Below are 10,697 nucleotides of genomic sequence, written 5' to 3' on the forward strand. Positions count from 1 at the left end.
CACCTCTACTCCTAGCTGCCAAATAAATGACTACACTTTCACACAAAGTGGAAGAATCTTCTCTTTTATTGGAGAACATGAATCATTTTTACATGAAAATGGCTCTGCAGTCTCCCAATCCCAGCACAATACATAATATCTGACCACAACCATGGAAGATACACGTAGCTCAAGAACATTGTAGCCTACTATACATGTTGGAAATTAAATTAATGATTTGATGTGATATGTAGGCCTATTGTCTAAATGCAGTAAAGGTATACAATGCCTCCGGTAATGTACTTACTCAGACCATGAGTGGCCATTGATTTGACAGATGTAGGAAGTGATGGGTCTATTCTATGTTGAAATTGTTTTATCTCTAGTTGTCTATCGTTTATGTATTGTTCAGGTTCAATATAGGTCTAGTAAACATGGATATTAATGATAAAGGGTAAATACATGACTCATGGTGACAGGTAGAAATAAGAGGGCACTATGACCCAGTGGAGATGTGCTCACCTCTCCAGAAGAATCACTGTGATCAATGCTGCATGTTTATGTTTGCTGTCAGAGGCAGGCAGCAGCAGCTGTATAAAACCAAGAGTGGAGGTCTCCTCACCATTCAACTGAAGCAGCCTGTAAGACAACTCCAGAAGACAAGGATTACAATGCAAATGGTAAGCTTGCAGTTGCTACAATATGTCAAATGGCTGCAAGTCATTGTTCTTTCATCAGTCTCAATGTTAATTTTGATAAACGTTCTATATACATACTATTTATTTTGTTTAGATAGCTAAACTGTTAAAACAGTTGAGGACAGACGTTGCAATACATTTTCCAGAGAACATAATGGATATATACTTCAAAATCCTTTTTTTTACATCAACAATTATAATTGGGTCGCTTCTGCAATGAAAAAAAAATGAAGAAGAAACGGACAACAATGTTTTCCTGTCCCAAAATACTTTACTAGATTGATTGACATTTTTTAAGAAAAAATGGATGTTGGAGACTTGGCACATAAGAAGAATATCCCTTCTCTTTGGACTGACCACACTGTTTCAAAATGATGAATCAATCAGTGATGGAGAAAAACGACTAAGGGGATGGAGCGCTCAAATCAACTCCAGCCAACTCCTGCATTATATGGACAAATGATGAATATCACAAACGATACCAATGTGACAGAATCTTCAGAGCTTGATGAAAATGATGAGAGTTTGGCTTATCAAACCAGTTTGGCAGTGATTCTCTTCGTTGTCACACTCGCTACTACTTTATCCAACGCATTTGTCATTGCAACGATTTATCAGTCTAAGAAACTGCACACTCCAGCAAACTTTCTCATAGCGTCTCTAGCTGTCACCGACCTCTTGGTGTCCATTTTGGTGATGCCAATATGCGTCCTGTACACGGTGAGTCACACCTGGACTTTGGGACAAGTTACATGTGACATTTGGTTATCCTCAGATATAACTTGTTGCACTGCTTCTATCCTTCACTTATGCATAATCGCTTTGGATCGATACTGGGCAATAACAGACGCCGTTGAGTACTCCAAAAAGCGCACGCCAGTGCGCGCGGCGGGAATGATCCTGACCGCCTGGGTCATCTCTATCTCCATCTCCCTGCCCCCGCTTTTCTGGCGCCAGGTGAAAGCGGAGGAGTTAACTGAATGCAATGTCAACACGGATCACATTTTCTACACTATTTACTCCACGTTTGGAGCATTCTACATCCCTACTCTGCTGCTTATTGTGCTTTATGGAAGGATATACTTAGAAGCACGTAAGATCATTTTGAAACAGTCACCCAAAAAGGTAGGGAAAAGACTCACTTCAGCGCACCTGATCACCAACTCCCCTGGATCTATGGCATCGACATCATCTTCTCAGTGTAAAAGACACGATACCCACTTCAGTGACACGGGGTCCTTGGCAAGTAAGAACCATGTGAAAGTAACCGTGTCCGACGCACTTTTGGAGAAGAAAAAGATCTCAGCTGCTAGAGAGAGGAAAGCGACCAAAACATTGGGAATAATATTAGGCGCATACATTATATGCTGGTTGCCATTTTTCATATACACCCTGGTGGTGGCCGCCTGTGAAACTTGTTTTTACCCCGAGTTGTTTGACTTTTTCACCTGGCTTGGTTATCTCAACTCGTTAATCAATCCAATTATATATACCATGTCCAATGATGACTTTAAAAAAGCTTTCCATAAACTCTTACGCTTCAGATTTTGCATATCCTGAAAATATGTCTTCCATGTCCTATTTTGTTTGCATTATTGCTCTATACAATACAGCATAAAATACAGATACCCTTGTGTGGTGTTATATGTGTAAATGCATTCATATGATGCAATTTAGGGCACGATAAACCTTTATGTAATGATGGTATTATGGGGACCTCAATTTTTACAAAGTGGCTAACGTTGCAAAATACTCAAATTCAGGTTTAATATGTAATATATACTTAAGCCGATTATAATAAATTGTGAATACAACTGAACAAAAAACTGACAGTTGGAAAATTCAGATTTGTTAATTGTGTTTTGCAAGGGCTCCCATTTGGGGATAATGGTGGCTCGCGGCGCATTGCGCGTTATTCCCTGCGCGACTGACCGTTGCATTTCAGATCCGCTGCATCATTAGTAAGAGCTATCCAAACCAGACTCGACTGAAACCATTACTTCTGTACATTGGCTGGCTATGACATTATCCACTGGGCACAGACGTCAGTTCAGCGTCTAGTTTTGATTTACATTTGGTTGAGTTGTCAAATACCGTGAATTCAACATGAAATCAACAAAACATTTCACCATGTCATTGGATTTAGGTTAAAAATTGGGTGAAAAAAATACAAAATGCCCTTACGTTGATGACTTTTTGCAAATCCAATCAGTTTTCCATGTTGATTCAACGTCATCTAACATATTTTTGGGGTTGAAATGACATGGACACAAAGTTGATTCAACCAGTTTTTGCCACATTATATAAATAATCTAATTTATTTGATGCGATTATTTCCTAACATGATAATGTGTTTTTTATGTTTTTGTTTTGCATACACTAGTGTGTACAGAATTTACGTTTCTTTTTAATTGTGAAACTGTTACACGGGGATAAGGATCTTACTCTATTATATTTATAGTTGATGAACACACCGTAAAAAAATATACAGTTGTTTCAACTAATTATTATTAAGTATCTGGTTCAACAGCCTATTTTAGTTTACCAACCTTTTCGGTTAAAGTGTTAACTGAACTTGAAATGTTTAGTTGGCCCAAACCTAGCGCCAACTTTAGAAAACTTAGGCAAAAAATTCAGTAAACATCAAATTATGTGTTTGTTCAACTTGTCTAATATGTTCATACAACAATTATTTGGGCATCTTAATTAAAAAAGTCTGTGTAACTGGTTACAGACACAAACATTGCTTTTAACATACAACATTTTCACCACACACTAACAGTCAAAAGTTTTAAAACACCTACTCATTCAAGGGCTTTTCTTTATTTTTTACTATTTTCTACATTGCAGAATAATAGTGATGACATCAAAACTATGAAATAACAAATATGGAATCATGTAGTAACCAAAAAAGTGTTAAACAAATCAAAATATATTTTATATTTGAGATTCTTCAAATAGCCACCCTTTGCCTTGATGACAGCTTTGCACACTCTTGGCATTCTCTCAACCAGCTTCACCTGGAATGCTTTTCCAATAGTCTTGAAGGATTTCCCACATATGCTGAGCACTTGTTGGCTGCTTTTCCTTCACTCTGCGGTCCGACTCATCCCAAAACATCTCAGGTTGAGGTCGGGGGATTGTGGAGGCCAGGTCAACGCTCCATCACTCTCCTCCTTGGTAAAATAGCCCTTACACAGCCTGGAGGTGTGTTGGGTCATTGTTCTGTTGAAAAACAAATGATAGTCCTACTAAGCCCAAACCAGATGGGATGGAGTATCGCTGCAGAATGCTGTTGTAGCCATGCTGGTTAAGTGTGCCTTGAATTCTAAATAAATCACAGACAGTGTCACCAGCAAAGCACCCCCACCCCATAACACCTCCTCCTCCAAGCTTTACGGTGGGAAATACACATACAGAGATCATCCCACACCATGTCTCACAAATCTCCAATTTGGACTCCAGATCAAAGGACACATTTCCACCGGTCTAATGTCTATTGCTTGCGTTTCTTGGCATAAGCAAGTATTTTCTTATTATTGGTGTCCTTTAGTGGTGGTTTCTTTGCAGCAATTTGACCATGAAGGCCTGATTCACACAGTCTCCTCTGAACAGTTGATGTCTGTTGAACTCTCTTACACATTTATTTGGGCTGCAATTTCTGAGGCTGGTATCTCTTATGAACTTATAGTGCCTTGCAAAAGTATTCATCCCCCTTGGCGGTTTTCCTATTTTGTTGCATTACAACCTGTAATTTAAATAGATTTTTATTTGGATTTCATGTAATGGACATACACAAAATAGTACAAATTAGTGAAGTGAAATTAAAAAAATAACTGTTTAAAAAATATAAAAAAATAAAGAAAAGTGGTGCGTGGATATGTATTCACCCCCTTTGCTATGAAGACCCTAAATAAGATCTGGTGCAACCAATTACCTTCAGAAGTCACATAATTAGTTAAATAAAGTCCACCTGTGTGCAATCTAATCTAAGTGTCACATGATCTCAGTATATATACACCTGTTCTGAAAGGCCCCAGAGTCTGCAAAACCACTAAGCAAGGGGCACCACCAAGCAAGCGCCACCATGAAGACCAAAGAGCTCTCGAAACAGGTCAGGGACAAAGTTGTGGAGAAGTACAGATCAGGGTTGGGTTATAAAAAAATATCAGAAACTTTGAACATCCCACGGAGCACCATTAAATCCAATATAAAAAAAGAAAGAATATGGCACCACAACAAACCTGCCAAGAGTGGGCCGCCCACCAAAACTTATGGATCAGGCAAGGAGGGCATTAATCAGAGAGGCAACAAAAAGACCAAAGATAACCCTGAAGGAGCTGCAAAGCTCCACAGCGGAGATTGGAGTATCTGTCCATAGGACCACTTTAAGCCATACACTCCACAGAGCTGGGCTTACAGAAGAGTGGCCAGAAAAAAGCCATTGCTTAAAGAAAAAAATAAGCAAACTCGTTTGGTGTTCGCCAAAAGGCATGTGGGAAGGAAAACGCTATGCCTGGCGCAAACCCAACACCTCGCATCACCCCGAGAACACCATCCCCACAGTGAAGCATGGTGGTGGCAGCATCATTCTGTGGGGATGTTTTTCCATCGGCAGGGACTTTCAAACTGGTCAGAATTGAAGGAATGATGGATGGCACTAAATACAGGGAAATTCTTGAGGGAAACCTGTTTCAGTCTTCCAGAGATTTGAGACTGGGATGGAGGTTCACCTTCCAGCAGGACAAGGACCCTAATTATACTGTTAAAGCAACATTCGAGTGGTTTAAGGGGAAACATTTAAATGTCTTGGAATGGCCTAGTCAAAGCCCAGACCTCAATCCAATTGAGAATTTGTGGTATGACTTAAAGATTGCTGTACACCAGCGGAACCCATCCAACTTGAAGAAGCTGGAGCAGTTTTGCCTTGAAGAATGGGCAAAAATCCCAGTGGCTAGATGTGCCAAGCTTATAGAGACATACCCCTAGAGACTTGCAGCTGTAATTGCTGCAAAATGTGGCTCTACAACGTATTGACTTTGGGGAGTGAGTAGTTATGCACGCTCAAGTTTTCAGTTTTTTTGTCTTATTTCTTGTTTGTTTCACAATAAAACATATTTTGCATCTTCAAAGTGGTAGGCATGTTGTGTAAATCTGTTGATACAAAGCCCCCCCAAAAAAACAATTTTAATTGCAGGTTGTAAGGTAACAAAATAGGAAAAATGCCAAGGGGGGTGAATACTTTCGCAAGCCACTGTATCCTCTGTAGCAGAGCTAACTCGGTCTTCCATTCCTGTGGTGGTCCTCATGGGAGCCAGTTTCATCATAGCAAATGATGGTTTTTGCAACTGCACTTGAAGACACTTTTAACGTTTTTGAAATTTCCATATTGACTGACCTTCATGTCTTAAAGTAATGATGGACTGTTGTTTCTCTTTGATTATTTGAACTGCTATTGCCATAATATGGACTTAGTCTTTTACCAAACATGGCTCTTCTGTAGAACACCCGACCTAGTCACAACACAGCTGATTGGCTCTTATGCATTAAGAAGGAAAGAAATTCCACAAATTAACTTTTAAAAAGGCACACCTGTTAATTGAAATGCATTCCAGGTGACTACCTCATGAAGCTGGTTGAGAGAATGCCAAGAGTGTGCAAAGCTGTCATCAAGGCAAAATGTGGCTATTTGAAGAATCTCAAATATAAAATATATTTAGATTTCTTTAACACTTTTTTGGTTACTACATGATTCCATATGTGTTATTTCATAGTTTTCATGTCTTCACTATTACTCTACAATGTAGAACATAGTAAAAATTAAGAAAAACCCTTGAATGAGTAGGTGTTCTAAAACGTTTGACCGGTAGTCTTCATATTTAACACAGGTTGACATTGTGGATGTTCATTTTTACAGTAGTTATTATTTAACTGGAACGTGTCCTCACCTGGGATTTGAATTCACAACTTTTCGGGTTCAAAGAATTCCAATCTCTCGTCTACACCACCATATCTGTGTCAATCATCAGTTAATCGGACTGTTCTCTTATCATTTATTTGATTTACTTATTTCAGCAATTGTAGGGTTTTCTGTATCGTTGCCTGATGTTGGTGGAGCAGATTACTGTTTTAATGTTATTCTTTAATAACTATGATAAATATAATAGTTTTACTGGAGTGTACTTTAAACAGAGCTGAGATTTACTTTGAAGTACAATGTGTGAAATCAGTCATTGACACAGACATGGTGGCGTAGCAGGAAGTGCGGTATGTCGTGAACGAAGAGATTGTGACTTGAAATCCAAGGCGAGAACATGTTAAAAAATAATTACTGTGTAAATCAACGTCAACGTATGTCAAATACAGTGCATTCGGAAAGTATCCAGACCCCTTCACTTTTTCCACATTTTGTTACGTTACAGCCTTATTCTAAAATGGATTAAATCGTTTTTTCCTCATCAATCTACACATAATACCAGATAATGACAAAACGAAAACAGTTTTTTTTTTAAATGTTAGCAAATTTATTACAAATAAAAAACTGAAATACCTTATTTGCATAAGTATTCAGACCCTTTGCTATGAGACTTGAAATTGAGCTCAGGTGATTCCTGTTTCCATTTATCATCCTTGAAATGTTTCTACAACTTGATTGGAGTCCACCTGTAGTAAATGCAATTGATTGAACATGGTTTGGAAAGCCACACACCTCTCTATATAAGGTCCCACAGTTGACAGTGCATGTCAGAGCAAAATCCAATCCATGAGGTTGCTGGGAATTGTCTGTGGAGCTCGAGACAAGATTGTGTCGAGGCACAGATCTGGGGAAAGTTACCAAAAAATGTCTGCAGCATTGAAGGTCCCCAAGAACACAGTGGCCTCCTTCATTCTTAAATGGGAGAAGTTTGTAACCAACAAGACTCTTCCTAGAGCTGGCTGCCTGGCCAAACTGAGCAATCGGGAGAGAAGGGTATTGGTCAGGGAGGTGACTAACAGCTGATGGTCACTCTGACAGAGCTCCAGAGTTCCTCTGTGGAGATGAGAGAACCTTCCAGAAGGACAACCATCTATGCAGCACTCCACCAATCAGGCCTTTATGGTAGTGGCCAGACGGAAGCCACTCCTCAATAAAAGGCACATGACAGTCCGCTTGGATTTTTCCAAAAGGCACCTAAAGACTCTCAGACCATGAGAAACAAGATTCCCTGGTCTGATGAAACCAAGATTGAACATTCTGGCCTGAATGCCAACCGTCACATCTGGAGGAAATCTGTCACCATCCCTACGGTGATGCATGGTGGTGGCAGCATCATGCGGTGGAGATGTTTTTCAGCGGCAGGGACTGGGAGACTAGTCAGGATCAAGGGAAAGATGAAAAGGACAGAGAGATCCTTGATGAAAACCTGCTCCAGAGCGCTCAGGACCTCAGACTGGGGAGAAGGTTCACCTTCCAACAGGACACCAACTCTCAGTACACAACCAAGACAACACAGGAGTGGCTTCTGGACAAGTCTCTGAATGTCGTTGAGTGGCCCAGCCGGCGCCCGGACTTGAACCCGATCAAACATCTCTGGAGAGACCTGAAAATAGCTGTGCAGCGACGTTCCCCATCCAACCTGGCAGAGCTTGAGAGGATCTGCAGAGAAGAATGGGAATAACATCCCAAATACAGGTGTGCCAAGCTTGTAGCATCATATCCAAGAAGACTCAAGGCTGTAATCACTGCCAAAGGTACTTCAACAAAGTACTGAGTAAAGGGTCTGAATACTTATGTAAATGTGGTAATTCTGTTGTTTATTTTTTATAAATTTGCAAAATTGACTAAACCTGTTTTTGCTTCGTCATTATGGGGTATTGTGTGTAGATTGATGATAAACAAAAAAACAATTTAATCAATTTTAGAATAAGGCTGTAACGTAACAAAATGTGGAAAAAGAGAAGGGGTGTGAATACTTTCCAAATGCACTGTATGTACATTGAAAACATTTTATGTCAAAAGCATTATGTGTGTAACTTGTTCCACAGCCTTTTTTTTGTGAAGATGCCCAAATAATAATTTCTAGTTGAATGAACATTTGAGACAAGTTGAGCAAGCACATCATTTTAAGTTGACTTAATTTTTGCCAAAGTTTTCTCCAGCTAAGTTTGGCCCAAATAAAAATGTTAAGTTCTGGTAGCTTTTTTAATCGAAAAGTTGAGTAAACTTAAAAAGGCTGTGGAATCAGTTACTTAACAATATTTAGTTTCAACAACTAGATTTTTTTTTACAGTGCAGGATTAAATTATGTATTAGCATGTTATAGTATTAGCATGTTATAGAACAACCGATTACACATTTCTCAGCCTCCTGGATCATGAACATGTCTTGAGCTACACGATGACCAATTTTCTCTAGAAATGTTAAATGTGCCTGTAAAAGCTGAATCCCTGGGATAGTCACAAAGTTAAAAGCTTGACTGGGTGTGGAAACCTTTTATTGGGGTTTCAAGAGAGAAGGCCAGGATTCATACAACCTGAATGTCAAACATAGACCCAGACTGGTTTTATTGTGGGTGATATTTATCCAACAGACATAACAGCTGATGAATACCTTCACTTTTACTGAACAAACATGTAATATTTAACAGTCCATGAGTGGGGGTGTTTGAACTGTATGTTCATGCATTTAAGTGTATTCATGTCTCTGTATGTTCCAGCTAGCATCTGCTTCAAATTCATTTACTGCCTTGAATTACATAATACGTTAGCCTATCAAGATACAGAGAATTACATAATAAGTTAGCCTATCAAGATACAGAGAATTATATAATAAGTTAGCCTATCAAGATACAGACAATGTATATCAAAATCATCTCTTTGCATTGACATGTGAAACAATATGTCCGAGGGCTTGCCATATATGTGAATTTGTGGACATAATTTTTCACAATATGAAATGCTGTAAAATAAAAACTTCTGCAATGAAATACTGCTCCATGAGAGTAAAATGTATTGTTAAATGGAATCTACAAATATGAAGTGTCATATGGTGTTACAGCGTAGAGTCCATTATTTGATGTGTTGATCACTGTCATTGGTGATGAGGGACCCAGAATACTGTATGTCAGTTACTATTATGTCAATGTGTGGGATAAAGTAGGTTGCACTCCCTCCTGTGGCATCACGGAGCCCACAAGCATGATGCTAAAATAATGGAAATGGTCCAAAAACATGTACTCAAGAAAAAGACCAAGAGAAGCAACTACCAGCATTATTCAACTAACTCCATGTATGATTTCATCCTTTATAGAAAAATCGCTGTAGGACTGGTGGAAGATGTTGAAATCTCATTTGGAAATATAGTAAACTGTTCTGAAGACTAAGGGCTCTATTCAATCTGCATTGCAGAAGTTCCGCGTTACAGCGTGATGGAAATTTAAAGGCTATGTTCCAACTTTACCGGAGACTACGTTCATGATAAACGCTGCATATATTGGCTGAATCGGGAACTGCCTTTACGTTAATATCGCAGAATCTGTAACGCTGATTGAATAGAGCCCTAAACATGTAATTCCTTGACATTAGTTATCCATCACAACCTACCCCACACCTCTTTGCAGGTTTTATTACATCACGCGCATAATGACGTCAGCTGTGATCGAGGTGTGAATACATGCACACACACACACCTTGACCTCTGACCTCACGCGTCTACCAAACACCTGAGCTGCCACAACGCAGACCAGCACCACTGTCAGAGGATGTGCACCGCTGGTCCTTCATCTGTCATGCACCAATAGCCAAACACAGCAGAGCAACACAGCAGAGCACTCATGGATTTTCACCAGACTCATCATGCGTGACCGATGAATGTGTCCTGGAATGATAAGCTCTGATTGCAAATATTTCCCCTTTTGGTTCAATGCAAATGTTTTCCCATAGGGTTCACGCTGTCCAATGAGAAATTCAATATGGATCTACATTATGTGGGTTGTAATGATTTCAGGTTGACCAAATAGGCATGTTGTCTGCCAATACAAT

General features: G+C 39.4%; 1 protein-coding gene across 1 annotated transcript; it reads left to right on the forward strand.

Moving 5' to 3' along the window:
* Nucleotides 1-624: 624 nt before the first annotated feature.
* LOC106610707 (5-hydroxytryptamine receptor 1B-like) lies at nucleotides 625-2,474 on the forward strand. Its single transcript, XM_014210206.2, has one exon. The coding sequence runs from the start codon at nucleotides 1,089-1,091 to the stop codon at nucleotides 2,235-2,237; it is 1,149 nt and encodes a 382-aa protein (XP_014065681.2). The 5' UTR covers nucleotides 625-1,088; the 3' UTR covers nucleotides 2,238-2,474.
* The last annotated feature ends 8,223 nt before the right edge of the window (nucleotides 2,475-10,697 follow it).

The sequence above is a fragment of the Salmo salar genome, chromosome ssa09 (assembly GCF_905237065.1).
Source record: "Salmo salar chromosome ssa09, Ssal_v3.1, whole genome shotgun sequence".
Lineage (NCBI taxonomy): Eukaryota > Metazoa > Chordata > Actinopteri > Salmoniformes > Salmonidae > Salmo > Salmo salar.

Bases quoted from the DNA above. Each gene is read 5' to 3' on its own strand.
- LOC106610707 (XM_014210206.2), top strand. From the start codon at position 1,089: ATGGAGCGCTCAAATCAACTCCAGCCAACTCCTGCATTATATGGACAA.